Source organism: Thermobia domestica, chromosome 6, assembly GCF_964235325.1.
Source record: "Thermobia domestica chromosome 6, izTheDome1.hap1.1, whole genome shotgun sequence".
Lineage (NCBI taxonomy): Eukaryota > Metazoa > Arthropoda > Insecta > Zygentoma > Lepismatidae > Thermobia > Thermobia domestica.
The window spans coordinates 132,428,528-132,450,808 of NC_137459.1; the positions used below are offsets into that span (position 1 = coordinate 132,428,528).

The 22,281-nt window shown below is 36.6% G+C and overlaps 1 protein-coding gene across 1 annotated transcript in view; it reads right to left on the minus strand.

Annotated features, from left to right (window-relative positions):
* Positions 1 to 12,019: 12,019 nt before the first annotated feature.
* Positions 12,020 to 22,281, minus strand: part of LOC145688216 (omega-amidase NIT2) — a 36,746-nt gene continuing 26,484 nt past the window's right edge. The window contains exons 5-6 of the mRNA XM_081762121.1: positions 14,734 to 14,967; positions 12,020 to 13,671 (exon numbers count right to left, since the gene is read on the minus strand). Coding sequence (XP_081618247.1) covers positions 13,574 to 13,671; positions 14,734 to 14,967 — 332 coding nt within the window. The 3' untranslated portion in view covers positions 12,020 to 13,573. The remainder of the gene's footprint in view (positions 13,672 to 14,733; positions 14,968 to 22,281) is intronic.

The following is a 22,281-nucleotide window of genomic DNA, read 5'->3' on the forward strand; positions in this document are numbered from 1 at the left end:
GTGGCGTATATACTGGTTTGCTGGCTTGGGCTACCACTAACCCTTCATAACACCTGTACATTAATAATAATAATAATAATAATAATAATAATAATAATAATAATAATAATAATAATAATAGCTCTTCCTCTTTGGAATATGAGTACTTGCTAGGGAGCCTAGTTTCCTTCCGGTTACACCTATGCTTTGGATAGGTTGTCACACTACTCACCAGAGTAAATGGGAATTGTGCTAGCAATGAAGAAGGTTGAAAGAGGCGATTAGCAAATGAAGGAGGCTCAGCCTGTAAGAGCCTTCGCATCGTAACGCAAATAATGAAACAAGTAATTATAAAGCTCTGCCAATTCTAGTAAAATACTGTCAAACACAAAATTTGAGTTGCGTTTACGCAAACCATTACGGAACGAAGGGACCCAAAAATGTACTGCCATTACTCGTATAACTTTCTTTTACTGTTCGCTCATGCCCAAGAAACCGATTTCTCTAGAGGCAACTGGTCCTACCTGGCAGGCCGTTCGTACTCTGCGGATGTAGATGGAGCGAAGGGGAATGTGCTCATAGCTACACGATTCTTGCTGCAGAGAGGAAAATTTGTGAAACATACTCTGACCTCACCCCCGCCATCCCTTTTATGGAGGAAAACTTCCCTTTGGTTTGGGGAAAGAAGTGAATTTCTTCGACTCTGTCGGCAATTTGTCATTCAGTCGTGTGGTCTTGGCGAGTGAAGGTCGTAGACTACCTAGAATGGTTAGCCAGTCGGTGCATAGCGAAGCCCGTGAAATAATTAAATGTAGCAATCCTGTCCGCATCCAACAAATGAATGGTCTCGGCTACATCAACTTGTCTCTCATCTTTCGAGGGAGGTACGGGAAAGCACATATTATTGACAGCAGCAGCAGAAGGTTCACACTCGAAATAAAAAGGCTCTAAGGCCTCCTCCGGCAAGGAACTGAATTTCCCTTCTCTAAACTGAAGGAACTTAAAAACTTTTGAATATCAAAATATAAAAGTGTAAAAGGTAAACGGCTTGCAAGGCTTAAACTTTCTATTGATGAACTAGCCTTTAGACTTCTGCATCTAAACTGATTGTTGAGCAATAGTGGTTACGAAGTGAGGAAAGAAGCAGAGGCTGTATGCTTTCGTACAAATTTTGCTTGACCGTATCGGCGATCTAAATGTGGAAGAGCACGGGTGGTACGTTTACTTAAACATCATACATGTATTTACAATAATATAGTGATCCAACGCGACCGTTAAATGGATTAAAACAAGAAAACACATATATGTTCATATGTTTTTTCTTCTAGTTTTCAGGGTTTTGTAGGCATTCTCGTCTCGTCTCTAGTATCAAATATTTAATGATTCTTTCCAATTTCATTTCCATTTTCAAAAACTTCTTCTGGTCTGGTCTCGTCTCGTCTCGTGTTCAACAATAATTTTCTTATATAGTTGTAAACACAGAACTCCAGACAAAATGAAAATAATTTTGAATTTAAAAAAGACGTCCTGTCAATACCAGAGACGGATCCAGGTTAAACATTTTAGGCGGGCAGTACGGAAGTTAGAATTGTTTCAGGGGGATGGAATCGCTCTCACAAATGTTGAAAAAACCAAGAGCGCAAATTCTGCCATTGAATAGGGTGATAGGAAACTATTATTAAATTTTTAAAGCAGCAGCAACGAAATCTTTGGTAGTACAAACATATTTGTTGACTCAATGCTAACATCGTACTATGTGTAAAATATTTTTCGTTTCTACATGCAAATTACAATTTAAATATATTATTTTTACCGGTATGCCATACCGGCCGATTTTCTAACTTTCGGATGCATAACCGTCTCATACCGGCTCACTTTAAGCACTGCTTCTAGTGTTATAAAATTGAAAGTGACTATGTCTATGACTTCATTACTCTTGAAACATCCGACCGATCTAGATCAAATTTTCAACATTGATGTGGCTCAAGCCTGGAAGTGTTTCTATGATTTCACTTTGACATAGAACTTAGAGGAGGGGGAATTATAACTAAAAATAAATAAAACTTAATAACTCTTGAACCAAACGGCCAATCTCGATCAAGTTTTCAACATAGGTAAGGTTCGTGCCTGGGATGCTTTTTATTATTTCACTTCGACGGAGCAACTTAGGCGAGAGGTAGGAGGGGGATTATATATATGAAAATGAATAAAACTTAATAACTTTTGAACCAATCGACCGATCTCGATCAAACTTTCAACATAGATAAGGCTCGGACCTGAGATGTTTTCTTCATTTCACTTTTACGGTGCAATGTAGGGGAGGGGGAGGAGGAGTTAAATATTTAAAAAAAATAAAATAAAAGTGACTGTCTTTGTGACTTCATCACTCTTAAATCACCCGACCGTTTTTTACTAAATTTTCAACATAGATGAGGTCCGGACCCGGGATGATTTTTGTTATATCACTTTGACAATAGAACTTAGGGGTGGGGGAGGAAGGTGTTAAAAAATGAATAAAACTTAACTCTTGAATCAATCAATCTCGATCAAATTTTTAACATAGATAAGGTTCGGGTCTGAGATGTTTTTTTTTCATCATTTCACTTTGATTGTAAAACTGAGAGGAGGGAAGGGGAATATATACAGGGTTTTTCAAAACAACACCGACAACATTTAGGAGGTGGTTCCTGACACCAAGATAAGACAAAAAGTATAGACCAATCTGGGTGCACAAATGCTTCCTTTCGGAGTTATAGGCTGCCGAAAACATGAAAAAATGAACTTTAAAGGCCCATAACTCGAAAATGATGGAACCTACCGTAGTTGGATCAAGACTTCACTTAGGAACTAATATATGCCTATCCAAAAATCCAGGTTTCAGAATCCCAAGAGACTCACGCAATTTTTATAGAGGGAGTTTGGCTACAGGCATATAATTTGAAGTGCTCTCCAACTACCTCTATAAAAAATGTTGCGGAAGTACCACAGGATTCTGAAACATAGATGTTTGGATATGGCATATACTACTGTAGTTTCTAAATAAAGTCTTGACCCGACTACGGTAGGCTCCATAGCATTGGAGCTATGCACCTTTAAAATTCATTTTTCCATGTTTTCGGCAGTCTATAACTCCGAAAGGAAGCATTTGCGCATCCAGGTTGGTCTAGGCCTATACGTTTCGTCTTATCTTGGTGTCAGGAATCACCTGCCAAACGTTGTCGGTGTTGTTTTGAAACACCCTGTATATAGAAATAAATAAAACTTAATAACTCTTGAACCACCGGACTGATATCGATCAAATTTTCAATCTAAATGAAATTCAAACCTGAAAAGTTTTTTGTCATATTAGTTTGATGGTGTAACTTAAGAGAGGGGAAGGGAGAGACATTTAAAAATTGTGGAAAACGATCGACATTAGTGTCGAATCTAGTTTTGGGGATCGCTCAGATGAACAGTGACACTTCCGATGGTGTTTAAATCCAAATTCAGCCCCACAGATTACGAGAAGTGGGGGATATAAATGATCTAAATTGACCATTATTACTGTCGGATCTATAGATTCCCAGGTCGCTAAGATGAACAGTTACACTTCTGATGCCGTTTGAATCCAAATTCAGCCCGACAACTTAGGGGAGGGGAAGATACATAAAAATGATCGAAATGACCACTATCACTGTTGAATTCATAATTTTTGGGACGCTGAGAGGAACAATAACATTTCCGATGCCGTGCCCCGCAACATGGGGAGGGTAGGGGGATATCTAAAAATCATCAAAAATGGCCAGCATAAAAGAGCGCTTTAATTTTAGTAATAGAGTAAATTTTAGTAATAGTAAAAAGTGACTGACTAACGGAACATACTACTATTTTGTTTTAATTTAACCCAGCGAAGCAGGTAATTTATGCTAGTAGTATCTATTGAGGCATTTTGTATTTTATTATTAGTTGTGGTTTTAGATATTTATTTTATTTTAATTAATTATTGCTATATATTGGGGTATGATGAAGAAAAATTATATGGGTATCGCTTTACGGATCGGAGACGTGGACATTGAGAAAAGCTGAAACATCTAAGCTGGAAGCATTTGAAATGCTGTGTTGGCGCAGAATGCTGCGCATATCATGGACCGAAATGAAAATGAATGAAGACATACTAAAGGAAGCTAATGAAGGACCACAGATCATGAAGATAATAGGGAAAAGAAGAAACAGCATGCTTGGTCATCTTATTCGGCACTCCGACTGGATCCCCGTGTTGATAGAGGGAAAGGCAGAAGGAAAACCAGGAAGAGGAAGACCAAGGATAGAATATCTAGATTCAGTTACAAGAAAATCCCTTATCAAAGAATAAAACAGCTCTCCCAAACGAGAGAAAAGTTTTAACATTTCCATGTTCCCCACCATCCTGTGGTAGAGGTGAAAAAGAAGAAGATATAATGGAGGAGTGGTCAAGATAAAAAGAAAAAAAATAAATGAAAACTATATAAAGGAAAAATCATACCCCACATAAAATTTTTACAATTATTGTGTTGTCTTTATTATATTTTTAAGCTTGGGAATATTTATATTATTTTACTTAATAATACAGATTGGTGGGTGTTAATATCTGGTGTTAAAATATATTGTTTAAAATTATACTGTCTGGAACTATAAATAATAGATTTTAATGGCTCCAGGTCTATTCGAGTTGAAATGTTAATATAGAGAAAAAGTGAGTGCCTAGTGATCCTGGTTCTCAACTTTGGCTATGAGAAGATAGAGGAAACTGGAGCTTTTATAATGACTTGAATGTTTGATGATTGGTGTAAACTTTGAAAAATGGAATTCTGTTTAGGTAGGGTAATATATTTTATTGTGAATGATAGATCTTTTACTCTTTAAGGAGAACGCCATTTGGCTTGAAATTGGAGGTGTGATGTTCGGTATATAAACACATATAAAAACAAGAGAATTTGTGTTTTAGCAACTTTGAAAATTCCGCTTCTAAGAGTGAAATAGGGGATATTTCTATAATATTGAAACTTTCCTTTATTTATTTACAGTGTCGTATGCAGGGATTTACTTATGTTAGAGACGTGAATATATAAACCCTTAATTAAAAACAAGAGAAACATGAATATGAGTGTTTTCGAAAATTCCGCTCTTAGAAGGGGAAGAGGGGCGACGATATGTACGATTATAAGGAAGAGTGAAAGTGATTCACTGAAAGTTCAGGTCATTTTAAGGTATCTAGGAAATTGAGGTTTGGACAGAAACCACCTTTTGTTACGAGAGCAATGAATAAAATATTACTTTAAAAAAAATACCTATTCAAAGGGAGGTAAAGGGGATTCAAATGTTTTGCTCAGTATAGGGTACCACATAAATCCATTAAGTTAGAGAGATGAAACTCGACAAACAAACTCCTCATAAGTGGACACGTGCCCATGTGTTTTTAAAAATTCCCGTTTTAATAGGAAAGGGGCATTTCTATTATTTTTCTACCCGCATTTACAGCGATGTTGTCTGTTGTATGTGATCGCAGCACGGGAAAATAGCTGAAAACTTTGAAACTAATTTTTGAACATACTTAATACCTACCTCAATTACTATTGTAATATTAAGGGTGTATTTTAAGAAGGGTAGAAGGTTCAAAATTAATGCAAAAAATATAGTATCTCATGAGCCCCTTAAGTTAAGAAGATGTAAATTTGTATAAAGCTCCTCTTACAACAGGCAGATATTTGGCTCTACGTTTTCCAAAATTCGGGGGGAGGTGCAATTTTTACATTTCTTCGCCACATTGGAATATATGTTGTGTGTTGTTTGTGATTTCATAACCGAAAACTGCTTACAAGCTTGAAATGAACCTTGGAACATAGTTCCTGCGTAAAGTTCTTTTTTTTTTTTTTAATCATCTCATTGGTTATGCAGCGTACCGCAACAGGGTAGAAGAGTTCTAAATTTATGCCTAAAATAAAAGTATCTTATGGGATTTTATAATTACACTTTCACTGAAATGCAAATTTTAAGGGAGGAAGAAGGTTCAAATATCTCCCATAAACCTATTTTCCCCTTGCGAAAAACGGGTATTTCAGCTAGTCTACTAATAAAAGACTTATCCATTTCATTCAACCAAAAGTTGGGTTAAGAATATAGAACGGGAAAAGTCTGTACAAAACATATATAGTTTCAGGTACTAATTGAAGAAATAGAGAAAGTTAACGTCCGTACATCACAACAGTAACTCCCAATAGGTGTATCGCGTGACTTTATGATTTAAACATGAATTTTATCCCGTAGGCCTCTAAGTTTAAACCAGGGGTGGGGAATCTGTGGTCTTTAGAGTCATGAAGTGCAGCCTTCTGGGCATGTTGTGAAAAGTGATGATCATATAAGGAATATGAAAAATATAATTCTGAAAAAGTAAATGAATGGTAAATTTCCTTACCCTGTATTTTTAATATGTTGCAATATTACAAATTTCCATGTAAATTATTAATAAAAAGTACAAGAGTTCAAAACTTTCATATGCAGCTTTGTTGTCGAATGGGCATTTATAATGTGGCCTTTAAAACAAAAAAGTTTCCTCATTCCTGGTGTATACTGTATACGGGACTTTTTTTTTTTTTTATCATGGAGGCTTTAACAATAAGTTAAAATCAACTCTGAGACCTTTGAGTTCAATATATATAGGATGGATCATTTATCATATACACCTTTATAACTTTTAGACAAATAGATTTAAAAACGCTGAATTTTTGCACCATACAAATATCGACAGGGGAACATGGTTTAACATACTCCTCGAATCACTACATTAACGGTGTTGTCATCACAATATAAAGTTATGTTTTTTAAAGGGCATTACATCGGTTATTACATGTTTCAAATCTACATGTCAAACGAAAACGTACAATATCAAACTTATTATGCAGCATTGCAAATTAGGATGCTACAGTATCATAAATATCAAAAAACTGCCAAAGGATTCTACAACAGCCATAATGTAAGACGGGTGTATCAATGTATATCCAAAGTGCCATAGACTTGAATAGTACGATTATCATATGATGTATTTCGAACAACTAGGAACAAAGTAACAAGGAATTGAAAATTTGACTTTTTTCAATAGATTTTATTTCAAAGAAGTGGTTAGATAAGTATCACATCAAATTATCCTCTATCGACCCAAAAATCATCTACAACTCGAATTTCAGTGAATCCTTTTGTAACATTTTACTTTTAGGTTGAATACATAAAATATATATATATATATATATATATATATATATATATATATATTTTCAAAATATTTGTATTAGTGGCCTTCTGACGTCATGTAGCGTAGGTGCTACAATGGGTCGTAATGATAATATTTTCTAGTGTTTACATATTCTAGTAAATAATAGTGCCGTGATTTTACACCCTTTCATATTGTAATATTTAAATACATCCATTTGGAGTGATAGCTGGCATACAATAAACATTGTTTTCCGCGTGTACATTATACTTTACCCATTTAGTGTTTACATTAAACTTTTATATATGTATACATATGTTGATGTCAGCATGTTGAGATACACATCTAACTTTAGAAGAAGGCATTTTAGGTATGAAAGCTCCTGAAACAATTTCTGTTGGCATCCACGACATTCCCCTACCTCCAAAAACATCTATGGCGTCCTCTCATTTCCAAAAAGTACAATGGGGAAAGATAGGCACGGATCTTCAATTTGTAGAGATGTATGAGCTCTTCTCATTGGATATATCCACTCTTCAGCAATTACCATTCTGAATTCAAAGTAATCAAGAATATCTTTCATCGGCAATCTGTTAGATTTGGCAACTGCGATACTCAAGCCATACTACAGCAAGGGAGGAGTCAAAAAAGTGGTGGATAACTCTAATTTATCCACTTATTAAGCCTTGCTACATAGCATGCTTTGAAATAACCCTGTTGAAGAGATCAACCCCAACCATGTTGTTGTAATGCTTTATTGTCTGGTTACCTATTTGGTTTTCTTCTTCACCCTCTGAACTGCTTTCATTCTCATTTTGGCTCGGGATGTAATCTTCATCAGCATTACTAATTTCAGGCAGTTAAAGATCAGATATGTTATCATCAATAATATCCAAAAGATTTAGTATGTCAGTGTCCGGCACAGCTTTAAACAAAGAAAAATGAATGCCGCTTAATTTTTCTGCGGCTGCCTCTAGCGCTCGCGGTGGCTTGTTTCTGAACTAGTGTACCACGTGAGTCAAAACTTGATGTATTTTGCTACAAAATGACACAAAACCCATATCTGTAAGATAAGTGAATAAATCAATGTGAGTTTCCAAAGTTGTAAAAAAAAATTTTGATGCATCCTTATTATTAATAGGAAAAACTATTAACAACTCTTTCTATTTGCTTTTAAATTATAGTAAATGAAGGCTAAAACTTTAGCCTCGGAATAGCTAGACAATTGAATACAATAGCTACTCTTCAGGGGAAAATATTGCAGTTTAGTGTCATGGATGAAACACGCCTATCAACACTGCTTTACTATGTAAAATCGTCGTTAGGACCCAATGTAGCAGCTGCGCTACAAACAAAAAAGTAATAACGTGAAAAGAATATTTCTGTCAAATTACACCAAAATCAATTTCTACATATTCTTCGTTTTATATTTTCTTTACTTCATAATAAAAAAAAAGTCGAGGTTTGCAGAAAAATAATTAGCTTACTTTCTTTTTTCTTCCCGAACCGGAGAAGTGCTTCAGATGCCACCCTTACAAAGTCGTCATTACCCTCCAACTGCACACTTTCTTGATGAAAAAATGACTGACGTGTTGCGTTGTGTGTAACAAAGGCACTACAAGTGGCCATTTGCACAACCAAAGCTTGGGACTTTCGTAAAAGAAATAAAATCAAAATGTAGCATAGGTACTACAAATGGTCGATCGAGGTTAAGGGGATTTCTTTTTTGAAGTTGCTTTCCTTCCCTTCTATAAGACAATTTTCGTTAAGTTTAATTGCAAAAAATTCTCAGAGCTACAGAATTTTGAGCAGCATTGCAAAATTTAGCAGCACTTATATATCTCCGGAACAGTTTGAGATATTAAATTGGTGTATAAACAGCATCATGATTTTTCCATTTATTGAAAATCATTTATCTGATTAGATGTGATTACCCAAGTATTTTTTTAAAATAAAATCTTTTGAAAAAAATCGAATTTTCTATCTCCTGTAACTTTGTTCTTGTTTATTCGAAATACGTCTATCATAGTAGTAAGCAGTAAGGTACTTTAGATATGCATCGTCCCCTCCGTCTCATTTGCGTTATTACTGTTGTAGAGTACTTCCTAAATTTGGATGTTTGTGATACTATTACGTACTTTATTTGTAACATTGAATTATAAATGTGTTGTTGTAAGTTTTTGTTTAATATGTAAATGTGAAATATGTAATGATAAGATGCAGTGCCATTTAAACAAAACATGACTGTGTTGGGTTGGCAACATTGTTATCCTGGTGATATCGCAGGATTTGTCCGTGTCCCTCTGCTTATTGGAAATCTTTGCATTAGATAAATCAAGAAGCTAGGTACGAGAGTTGGCTGGAAAGTTTCTGATCTGACAAAGAAGGCGACTGAAATTTTTTATTTGCTCTATATTGTCCCTTGTACTCTTCCCAGCGGTGCTCCAGTTTCTCTAACCCACTGTAAAAGAAAGCGTCTTCCTGGGTGGATACCCAGTCATTTACAGCACCCATAACACCTTTGTCCGTGCGGAAGTGTATGAAACAGATAAGAAGAATGGCACTAAGCCCGAAGAAATGGTGGATGTTGGGTCAATATAATGGTGCAGACAATGCAGTTGCCAAGTGTTTGGCAAGCAGTGTAGCTCGCGGCGTTGTTACGAATAAAGAAAATCACGCTGAAGGGTCGTCATCCACGTTTCACTTCATTTATCCACAACGTCACCAATGCATAGAATGGAATATTGTTCTAAGATGTCTTGCATATCGCTATGAATTTATTTGGCCTATCCTCATGAATATGTTTGGGCGTCCAATCCTTCAGGAAGAAATACCAAGTCACTGCACAATCGGCGATGCAATGCTCATACATAGCTCCATTTCTACAGATAGCTCCATTCTTGCTGACAATTCTACCACCGGAAAAGGAAGGGTTTAACATTAGAAAATATGACCTCGTAGACAATACATACATGATCTACCCTCTATCATACAAAAATTTCATGAATCAGGCCTTCTGGGTCAGGGCAGACACTTTCCAGTCGACTCTCGTACATCGACGTAATGGTCTCTGATGGAATAGTTTATATTTTTCTACACGAAAGCCAATGTTTGTAGCCTAGGAATGGAATTCTTGGTTAAAAACAGAAACCGACTCTGCATAAAGTCAAATACATAAATAAGAGAATATCGTACATTATACTGAAGGGATTATAGAATGATGCCGGAATCATAAATGTGCAGGCGCATACGGAGAAAACTGAAGATTGCAAGAAAGACAGCTCCTACAAAAAGTTTGAACGTGTTCTCGACTAGTTTACAAAATATAATATGAAGGGACTATAGGTAAAACTCTTTCAGTTGAACGTCCGACGTTTATGTCTTTTAGGTTGAGGAAGACGATGATTACGGCAAGTAAATGATGGAAGAATTGACGGAATGAGAATGTAAAAGAAAACGGGAGTACCCGAGAAAACCCACGGACACAATATTGTCCACCACAAGCTTACTTGGCAGGGGATCGACCCCGAGACCCCCAAGCATCAGAGGCAAGCGCTTTACCACTACGCCAACGTGACCCGCTATAGGTAAAGAGATAGCTGCAAAGTTCAAATGACCCAAATTGATAGTGAAATTTATACTGCTGAAGTAGAAGATGAAAGGTCATTGTGAGAATTTTGCATGTTCTAGGCGCCCAAGAAACTTGCAGTGGAGACCAAGAGAACACCACACTGTGCGATTTGACGAAATCAAACACACCCGGTAGCTATCATTCGTCAGCTGTTTCAGGTATCAACATGGTGGGATTTACAGCATCACATCCAGACAATAGCGCAGTTAAAATCAATCTTTCACAATTCAGTCACCCTAATGGGCGTTTCTTAGAACATTGCTGTCAAAGCATATCGTGTAGAGCGTGTAATACGGTGGTGATTAAATAATGGAGTGGGGTTGCTTCTCTTGCTAACGTGTCAAATTATTAGCAGTTGTTCTTCATGGCAGAACCTTACGCCAATTTTATGGATATTTACCGTTTCTAACACTGGAGATTTAATCTCATTTTTCAAAACAATAAAATAACAGGTATAAATAACTACTAACCAGGGAAATGTGTACCGTAATGGTCGCTGAATATTGGTCCTGATTATAGACTGATTTTCAACAGCGGGTATAAACCAACTCCACACTTCCAACCCTGTGATCCAAATTGATGAATTACTGCCCAAAGAATACCGGAACATACAACTAGAAGTATTGTGGGAGCCTGAGAAATGTTCACCCACGGAGTGGCTACTGTGGTCGCAGCACATGATGAGCCCACAAGATACTTCAATGTCTTCGAGCATCTAAAGTGTGTGTGCCAGGATAAATGGTCATTCATACTACTAAAGAATGTTCATGGTTTCGTATCGAAATCGACCTAATTACTTAAAACAATGTGCCAAGAATCGATTCGTCACATCTATACAAATTAATTTTCCAAATATTATTGTAACTATTCTATGTAGATCCGGTGAATCTGCATGTAATTTGTTTCAGTGTGTTTCTGAGAAGCAAGGATATAGTGGTTCACAAACAGAGCGCTCACTTCTGGTTCAATCTCAGAATCATACGAATTCATAGTCAACGGCATAGTCTTCGTAGCTTTCCAAAACTCTCCCATTCATTCTCATTGTCTTCATTTCATTGATCATTGTTAACCTGCATTTATTTTCTGTCTCCTTTAACCTGAAGAGCATAACAGCGGATGTTACACTTACAAGATTCCATCGTTTTCTTCTGTAAATATAACGAATGTATATAAAAAATAAAATACCATTTACCGACAATAATATATTTATTTAAAAACAGTACTTACAGTTTTTTTTTTTTTTCAAAAAATATAAAAACAAACGTGTTAACTGAGTGGAAACGGATTTCATAGCACTCCGCCACCTCTACACAATAAGTAACTTAGTTACAGAATTGTACGTTCCTGTTAATGTAACTGGAAGAAACCAACTGCATGAACGAAGAGTATTCATTTTACAAATATAATCTAGATTTTGCAGCAACCTCACGCAGTCTAACATAAATTCAATTTTGGTTTTGTCACACTATTTCGCTGCAAACTTTCGCAGGAAGCAAACATGTTGTTTTCCATTCAAACTAAATATTATAAGATATTTTGGAAAACTATCTATATAAGAAATACATTTCAATAAATAGCACCAGTAGTGGATTTAAGAATTTCTTTTGGAAAGTTATCAGACGTCCTATTTATTCTCGAGGACACAAAAACAAGGAGCATGAAGTATAAACGAAAACATAAGTCTTTTTGCACAAAGTAAGTAAAAATTAAGATGTCATATGCATTTTTGACTGGTTGGTTCATTTTGAGTTTAGTATCCATTTTGAGCACTGAGGTATATAAGACCTAGACCTACAATTTAAAATTGAATCCGAACCACATGAGGTCCCATCGGGAATCCGACCCGGGTCTCCCTCGCTATATATGCATTTTTGGGTCACTCATGACATAAATAAATATGAAAGATTGGAAGATCGACTATTCCCTGTAAATTAAAGGAGACAAAACTCAATGTAAGACAAAAAAAAAAAAAAAATGTCTAACATTGCACACAAAAACAGGATAAATTGGTTTCTATCTGTTGGTGTACACTGATTAGGCCACTACACCAGCCATATAATCATCTAACACAAACGGTATATATATATATATATATATATATATATATATAAATGGTTGTCAGTGTAATTTCTGATACCGGCTACATAAGAATGACATTTTGGTACATTATAGTGAAGATGTTCACTCTCTTCTGGTCTTATCAGTTATTTTATAACAAATATGAAAGTTACCAAAACTCGATAATACTATGCCTGAAAGCTTCAAAGTGCTATTTGCTTCTTTCAGTAGCAAATGAAAAATTCTTCTCCATTTATTTTTCTTCCACACTCTCAAAAGTTACACTGCAAAATACCTGGAACCTCATCAAATTTCTTTCCAGTCAACGAAACTTGAACAGTCCACACTTTTACTATTCGCCCAAAAAATTACACTATGGTTGTTTATTCTTCTAGATAAACGTCATTATATAAAATAGAGAAATAAAATATTCTTTGAATCCTTACAGCTATTTCCCAAAATGTACTCACTACCAGCGAAAGGCATGACCATATACGAAAATGTTTGTTTTATAACTATGATGGTTGATCCCGTTTTAATTAATAACTTTATCCACCTTACACATAATTTCCCAACAATTATTATGTTAGGTTAAATCTTTTTTTTTTTTCCTTTTATATCTTTGCATTCCCTCTAAACAGACCCCCTGATAACCAACATGAAGTTGACATCAAAGACTAGAATCATGATGATGAGGACTTCATAACTGTATCGTATAAATCAGCTCTGCGTTGTACTGTTATAGGAATTTGCTGCCTAATTTCATCTATCACGTTCATGTCTGTAAAAGAGAAAGATATTTAGTGTCTAATATTTGGTAGATAATTATCAAGATATTTATTCAATTTAATTACAACCATTGACCATTGACCTTCATCAGAAACTAGTCTCAATGTATTTTGGAAGTGTTTAGTGTGATGCTTCCCACGAGAAATCTACAGAACTTGTCGAAGGCAGGATAACGCTATGGAAGATCAATGAATGTGTGTCACAGTTCGACAAACGATCACCTCAGGTTTATGTCTGTGGTCCACCACCCATGATACATCAAATATGTTTTGAGAAGTGGTGGTGAAAAAGTATTTTTTGTAAATATATTATTAAACTATATTGTTATAGTGTATTATACTGTATTTTATCATCATATGGAGAACTCTGGAAACTAGATCAGATTTTCTATTAAATATTCTAACAATTTTAAATATGTTTCCTAGAATTTTGACATTAAAACATTATGAAAAGAAAAATATTGAAAAATAAAAAAAAAAATAAAAAACTAACGCTAACTTGTTAAAATGAATTCTATTTCTCAGCCAATATGTAGAAGTGTTCTAAGCTTGGCTAGTTTACCAACAGTACTTCACAAACATGTCAAGTTGTCTGTATCTAAAGTACAGTTTCGGAAGTAAACTCGAGCATTTAAAAGTCTTGCAGCTGGCACAATACAAAATGTTTGGAATAAGATGTCCTTTCAAGTCTCTCTTCCTTATTAATAAATATCAACATACAAATAAAAAGTCCTTCTCTCTGTCTTCTAAAAACTTGTCTCCTACCAGTAGGTACAGGAACTGAATTAGCATCCTTGCCCTTACGGCATAGAGTTGTAAATTCGATTTCTGGACGGGAGACTAGCATCCACAGAACATTCGACTACCTAGGTAATATTCACATCCTTATCACTCAAGTTACGATTAAATACGTATTTTACTGTAATTTTTAATACGAATTTACCAAGACAGTATATTCATTCTATATACATTTATCAAAATAGTTTGAGTTTGTATCTAAGTAGTGAGAACTGAAGTCTAAAATAAATAAATAAATTATTTTGAAAAGTTCTTACCTAAATCAGCATAAATTATATCTTCCTTGCTTTCAGCCTGAGCAAGTATTTTCCCCCATGGATCTACTATAGTTGAGTGTCCCCAAGATACATATTTAGCGTTTTCGTCACGAGCAGGTGCTATGCCTGCAACATATACTTGGTTATCTACTGCGCGCGCCCGCTGAAGTAACTCCCAATGAAGCGGTCCAGTTGTCATATTAAATGCTCCAGGATAGAGGAGGAGTCGACATCCTGAAATACAAAAACTTAAGTTAGCTAACAGAAAGAGCAATATGAAAACAATACTGAACACTATTTTTCTTTAAAAATCCTCTTATGGTCCAGGGTAAAACTTCGAATCTGGGAACACGCAAAGAAACTTCATAGAGGGCAAAAATGTCTTTTGAATAAAATATTATGCAGACGTCTACTGCTGAGATGGAGGGAGTAAAGTTTCAAGCGGGGAACTTGGCTCTTCCAGGTTCCCCACTTATATATCACCCCTGAAATTCAGTTAGTTTTCTCTGAATTATTTTTTAAAAAATACAAAAGCAGTTTTCACAAAAACAAAATAAATTTAAGATTGTAACATAATTGGTATTTCTGAATTTGTTTAGAATAACCGAAGAAAAATATCCGTAACACCTTTTTCTTTTTCCACAGAAACTTGTTTCGTTCACTTATTTCACTAAACAACTTATCCATTAATCACTGACATCGTTATTCCTCCATTTACAGGTTCTTCCTGTCTCGTAATATGTACTTAATAAAAACGACCAAAAAGTGACAGATTTTTATACAAGCTGCTTAATGCATGATAAATGTAGAAACTCACAGATCTGGCGATAGTGCTGTTATTCTCATATTGGTAATTTTCATGCACACATTGCTATCTCATTAGTGCAGGCTGGCTCCGAGACAAACTATTCCTACATTAAATAACAACTATATAACATTCTTTATTAAGTGCAAACAAATCAGGCTACTTACAAAATTTGAACTGAAACTACGTAAAAGAGGAGGGCACTCTACAGCGAAGAAACCAACTATTCCCCAGACTCGATGTGCTTGCCCAGGATCTGCGATAAACAAACACTGGCGCCCCAATCAAAATCGGAATTTTTGTGCTGGTTGAATAATACACAAATTGCTCTCTAATTGTTGCTTGCAATTTGCGGTGTAGTATTCCAGTACTTTGATGCGCCTTCTTAAAGAACGTACTTGAATTTCAGTTTAATGTACTGTTACGGCACGATTTCGAGCAAGTAAGAATAATGTACACTATGACCGACACGAACCGATGGTGATGATGCAAGATTCTCGAAACGTATACGATTAAAGTCACGTAATGGTTGTTTAAGTAAGTTCACGGTTATTATTTCATTATTAAATATGCATCATATCAGTTAATTTACTAATCGGTTATGTGATCATTAAAGTGGCGAATGCAAATTTTGTACACAATCAATTTACTAAGATTGATTAATGATATAAAGAACTTATAGTTGAAAAGATTAGTTTCTTTTCAGAATCCACACTAAGAATCCTCTAATTTATCGCATCTCTATGAACTTCCTGAGTGTAAATTCAGAAAAAATATTGTCTTTTCCATTCAAAATTCGTTTACTGAGAACTTCGAATAGTTCCTTTTGTGTTTAGATGCAATTACAATAAGACTTTTAAAAAATGCGTTAATCTTTACGACTGTTTTATACGTTTAGAGACAATAACATCAAGTATATTTGACAAGTAGCATTCTTGCACTTCGGAACTGTCCTGAACAGCTAGAGCAAAAAGTCTCATTCAGTTTTGCTACCCACGAATTGAGGATATTTTGTCGCACTTACGGTCAACATTCTATACGTGGCATGGTTGGAGACAAGAAAACCTGAAATTCCCTCCCTATCTCAATCTCTCCCTTTCTATTTGCGTATATGCATTTCTGTGTAAGTCCCTCGATTTCCACCGTATACCAGTAGCGCGGTTTGTGGTCTGTAGAAGCACCGATTGCAATATCAAAGGTATGTAGGTACGCGCAAGGTTCCCCTCTCCCAGCATTCTTGAGTCTTATTCAAAAAAATATTCAGGAAATATGAAGAGGAAAGTCCTTTTAAGCTCTATTTGTATATTTATTGATTAAAGTGTATTCTCTAATATTGATTTAATATATAAGCTATTTCATTTTTTTTTTCAAACAACCACTATTAATATACGTTTATACACTATTTATATACAAAACTTCTACACAAATCGAATATGTAGCATGTGTTGTAAGCCATGAATGATGGCGTTAACCCAAAAAGAAGAATAAAAAGCAAGAAAATTGCATATATTCATGCACGTAGTTACACAAAATTATTTAATTAAGTAAACTATGCATTATTTTAAAATGGAAAGTCTTTCTTCGTTCTTTTAGAGCTTCAAATTTTTCTATGACTTCATTGAAATCTGAAATACTGCTTGCAAAGTCTTTCTGAATAGAACGCATCGCTACCGTAAATATTTTCCGCTTTATTTTCTTTAGAGTACAGAAACACCTCTCTCCTCCGACAATATGGATTTTGTTAGCATTTCTTCAGTAACTACGTATTTTTTGTCTGCTGTTCTACTATAAAGAATCATGACACAGAGCTAGGAATTAGACCAGTGGTAAGACATTTTCTTCTTCGACACTCGATCGCCCCCCCCCCCCCCTTCAGAATAGGATATTTTTTATTTTAATACCGCCCCGACAACGATCCAAAGTTCATCGAAATCTATCTTTGCTTTCATTAACAGTTAGCGATACCCCCATTCAGCCTTCTAAAACAGTAACATATCTTGGAATAGTTTTCGATCATCATCTCACTTGGACACCTCATCTAAAACCTCTCAAGACCAAATAGACTAAATCTGTTGAAACGCCTCACCGCTACTACCTGGGGATTATCTGCACATCTTATACTGAATACTTGCAAAACATTCCTTCGCCCAGTACTCACCTATGGCTTTCCTGCATGGATCTCCGCTCCACTCTCCTACTATAAACAACTGGACATTTTCGAACGACATGCATTCCGTATTGCCTTTCGCATATCTCTTCCTAGCCCTACTCGTGATCTGTACACTCGCATCTCCTTCCCGATTCTTAAATTTCACCTTGAAGCACTCCGCCTTAAGTTTATTGCTGGACGATACGCTAATCATCAGTCTCTTCTTTTTGAGACTATGCGCTACATCGCACTCCATCCATGTCGCTCTCGTTATTATCACACACCGTTACATCTCCTCTTTACAGTATACTGTTACACACTTCTCCCTGATCATCCGGACCTTACCCTGCTCGAGGACTATCATTTGCATGATCAACTTCTGCATCTTTTCCCAACATATAGTGCACAGTGACTACCTTTGTAACTAACAGGGCTCCCCATGTCCTCATCAGCCTAGCGTCGCCCCTAGGTACAAGATAACTGAATTTGTTTTACTAACTTCTCCCAAGTGTTGTGCCGTGCTTTGCACCTCACCTCATCCCTCATACCCATTATAATTCAGTCCTATTTATATTTCTCATTATACTTTATTAACTCAGAACCTGTACTTTCCCATCTCTAAGCCTTTTCGTAATTTTTCTCTATCTCCACACTTTCTGGTGTTACTGATGTTTTGTTATAATTCATATTATTATTTAATGTCTGATTAATATGTTATATGTTGTACCTTCATCCCACCTTACAGAATGATTATGATCGCAAAGATCATAATGTCTCTATGGCATAATGAATAATAAAGAATAATAATAATAACTTAACCCCACTTAAACCATCCACCTTTTCTCATTCCCCTCAGTCCTTCACTTCCTTTCCTGAAAGAGGATGTATCCCTCTAAGAGGTGGCTAGCTGTTAGCTAGCCTTAAAAAAGAAGAAACCTTTATGCTATATAGGGTCATCATTCTATACTATTCAGTCCTTTTAGAAAAAATATTAAAAATTTATTGTTTTTACCGGATTTTTAAAATTTCAACGGCGATGCGGGACCGGAAGATATGTAAATAAAAAGTTTTCTTTTTGGGTTTTTTCTTGTTTATGCCAATGACAACTTTTGCGCACTATAGCGTTCAAGAAATAGAAAAATTACTTTTTTTTCGAACCACCCTTGTCTATATCTCACTCACCTTATCAATTGAGTCAAGCGCTGCCAAGGGGAGAAATTCGTAACTATTACAGAAGCTGACTATATACCAGTGGCAGACAAAGGTGCAACTGGAAGGGAGCAATACAGGAGGATAGCAGCAACGCAGGAATAAACCCACTTTCTCATGTTAAGAGATAGGAGCTCGCTGCCATATGCTCAATGGTACTGCTTCCAGTGGCAATGCTCACTGCAACTGGAAATATAAATCACTCTCTCTCTTTCAGTTTTTTAATTGATTTATTTTAGAAATGCATCAATACTGTTTTGCGCTCAAGAGCAAAGGTTTATTTTTTTACTGATACACTACTTTAATACTTAAAAATATCTTTAGTATTAAACAAATTCAGTTGCACAACCATGCAACATATAGTACCAGCCGCCGCTGTCGTATACTTTCGAAGTGAGCGCTATACACGCAAAAAAAGAATAATAATACAGTATTTATTAACTGAAAAAGTGCACTACATGGTGAGTAATAAGTCTGTTAACACCCGTGTAGCACCTGAACTGCTTGGCGTTCACACTTGGTTCATGGTGTATATTGTTCGGGTGGGTAGTGGACCATATTGCATGGATCAAACTTTGGATTTTTAAATGGGAGGGGGCATGTGGGGTATCATTTAACACGAGCTCAATCTCAGGGAAACAGTGGTGCAGTCCATTTTTAGCTACCGTTACTGGTTCAGGAGTTATTGCGTCACAAAGAGTGAAAATTTGGCACTAAAGCATGTGTTTTATGTGCTGTCCTTCTTGACCAAGACACACTGCAAGATGTCTCTGCCAATTTGTATGGACTTGCAACCTTATGTCCGGGTCGACGGTTTCACAACATTGCAGAATTCGCTGCATCAGATAGTGGATATCACGGATGGGATCTTGATAAACCAGGTTCTTCAGATAGCCCCAGAGGAAGAAGTCTAGCGGCGTAAGATCTAGAGATCGTAGTGGCCACTCTATCGGTTCCCGTCGCCCTATCCAATGTTCCGAAAATTGTCTATCGAGCCATTGGCGTGAACATAACGCATAGTGAAATGGAGACCCGTCTTGCTGGAAAAAGGATGGGAAATCACCGTCCTCATTCAAGAGAGCAGGGAACACATCATCCTCGGACAGATCACGATATTTCTTACCAGTCCGGGTACCATGGATGAAGCACGGTCCAATAATGCACATCCCCAGATTCTACACCACACCACACCATCACCGTTTCCCCACCCACCTCTTTGCTGTCTTGGCGCCAATCTGGGATTGTGTCACTCCAGTATCTGTGATTTTGTTTACTGACCTCTCCGTGGATGAAAAATAATGCCTCATCACTGAAAAGAACACGCTAGGTGAACATGGGATCCTCCTCATACCTTTCTGTGGCCCATTCAGCAGACTGCATTCGCCTGCCTGAATCATCCTCTGTTAATCGCTGCTGAAGTTGCAGCTTGTATGGGTGCCACTTGTTCACATGCAGCACCCGTAGCACTGATCGCTGACTGATTCCTGTTATGGATGCCACACGATGAGAACTGCGTTTTGAGCTTTTCACAACAGTAGCCAACCCTTCTGTCGCCTAGTCGTCGGCAGCAGCGGTCCGTGTGCGTCCAGATCGATCCTTGTTGTGCACCGAGCCCGTCTCATGGAACTTCTTCAACAACTTGAATACTGCAACGTGTGAGATGTGCTCCCTCTCTGGGTGGAATGCATTAAACTCAGCCGCAATCACCCGGCACATCGTCCACCACTCTTCTCCACGATCTCGATTCGTTTTGAGATTGTTAGAGCAAAACATGTTGTAATGCCAAATTTTCACCTTTTGTGACGCAATAACTTCTTAACTAATAACGGTAGGTGAAAATGGACTGCACCACTGTTTCCCTGAGATTGAGCTCGTGTTACATGATACCCCACGTGACCCCCTTCCCATTTAAAAATCCAAAGTTGGATCCAAGATGGTTGCAATGGCAACCATGTCGTGCAATATGGCCCTATGTAACATCCTGATCGGGGTTGACAACGCTAGCCGCTTTGTCGTGCTAGAAAAGATGTCGGATATCTTCAGCCGATTGGGATACCCAGAAGCGATTTCGACAGATAATGCTTCTGTTTTTGTTTCAGAATTCTTTAAAAAATTCTTGTTCGGCTTGGGGATACGACACATTAGCCTTAGTCCTTATCACCCTGAAGGGAACGCAGCTGAACGATTTATTAAAACCTTAAAATCCTCTGTAAGAGCGTACTTCTGTGATAAACAACATTTGTGGGCATCCCTGATACCAGACCTTCAATATACCTTAAATATTAGTTAGCATGCCGGCCTTAGGATGTGCCCAATCGAAATATTCTTAGGACGTCCCTCTTACACCCCTCTGGAAAATCGATGGGACATCACAGATGCTGATATTGCCGGTAATTCTACCAGAGATTTATGGCTAGAAGCCATGAAGTACATGGAGAAGAGCTGGATCAGGAGAAAGAGACTCATGATGCAGAGAAGACGTGGAGTTGTGTTCAGCATAGGTGATAAAGTGTTGATTCGTACTCATATTAAATCCTCATTAAAGGATAAGGTTGCAAGATCGTTAACTGATAAATAGCAGGGCCCACTTACTGTTAGGAGGTTCTTAACGCCAAATACGGTTTTAATATCGGATGAGAATGACAGCCCTGATTCATACAAACGGAGCCATGTCTCTGAATTAAAAGTTTACCGGGTCCCTAGAAACTAGTTTATCTAAATAAAATGCTGGAAGAGAGAATAGGAAATTCATCTTATTAATATGGTAATTTGTCTGAATTAAGTAAAGGAATGAATTGTAAATAGGTATTTTATTAGTGTAATTACGGCCGTGATTACCAAATTTCTTAAATTCATTTGTGTATTAGGGTGAATGCACCTATTCTCGTCATACCCCTAATGGTCGTCATGGCCAAATTAATTCGTTCATAAGATGGCGTAAGTCATGATTATACGAATACAAGCTGGCTAATCTCTAACGTCTATGGCTTTAGTTTTTAGCCCGCCTTGCGTTAACACCGAGTCGGGCGTCTTTTGTTTTCTGTTTTCAGTTGAAGTGCAAAGGCTGTTGTTTTGCGTGCTAATTGCAGTTTTTGGAAAATTAAAAAACTTGTTGCTGCTGGTTGAAAAACAGCAGAGGACGGCGCAGTTGAAGCTCTAAAAGGTAAGATAATTATTTATTTTTATCAACCTAAGTCTCTTTTAAATGTTTACCATGCAATTGTCTTTGAAATTCATATTTGAACAAAAAACAGTGGGGTGACGACTATAGGTTTAAGAAAATTTGTGACCTTCCTTACTTCGTCAGATATGCCGAAGACTGGGTTTTTTAACGAACATATTAATAGAAGCTTCAAAATCATTTTAAATTTTTTGTTGGGGTGAA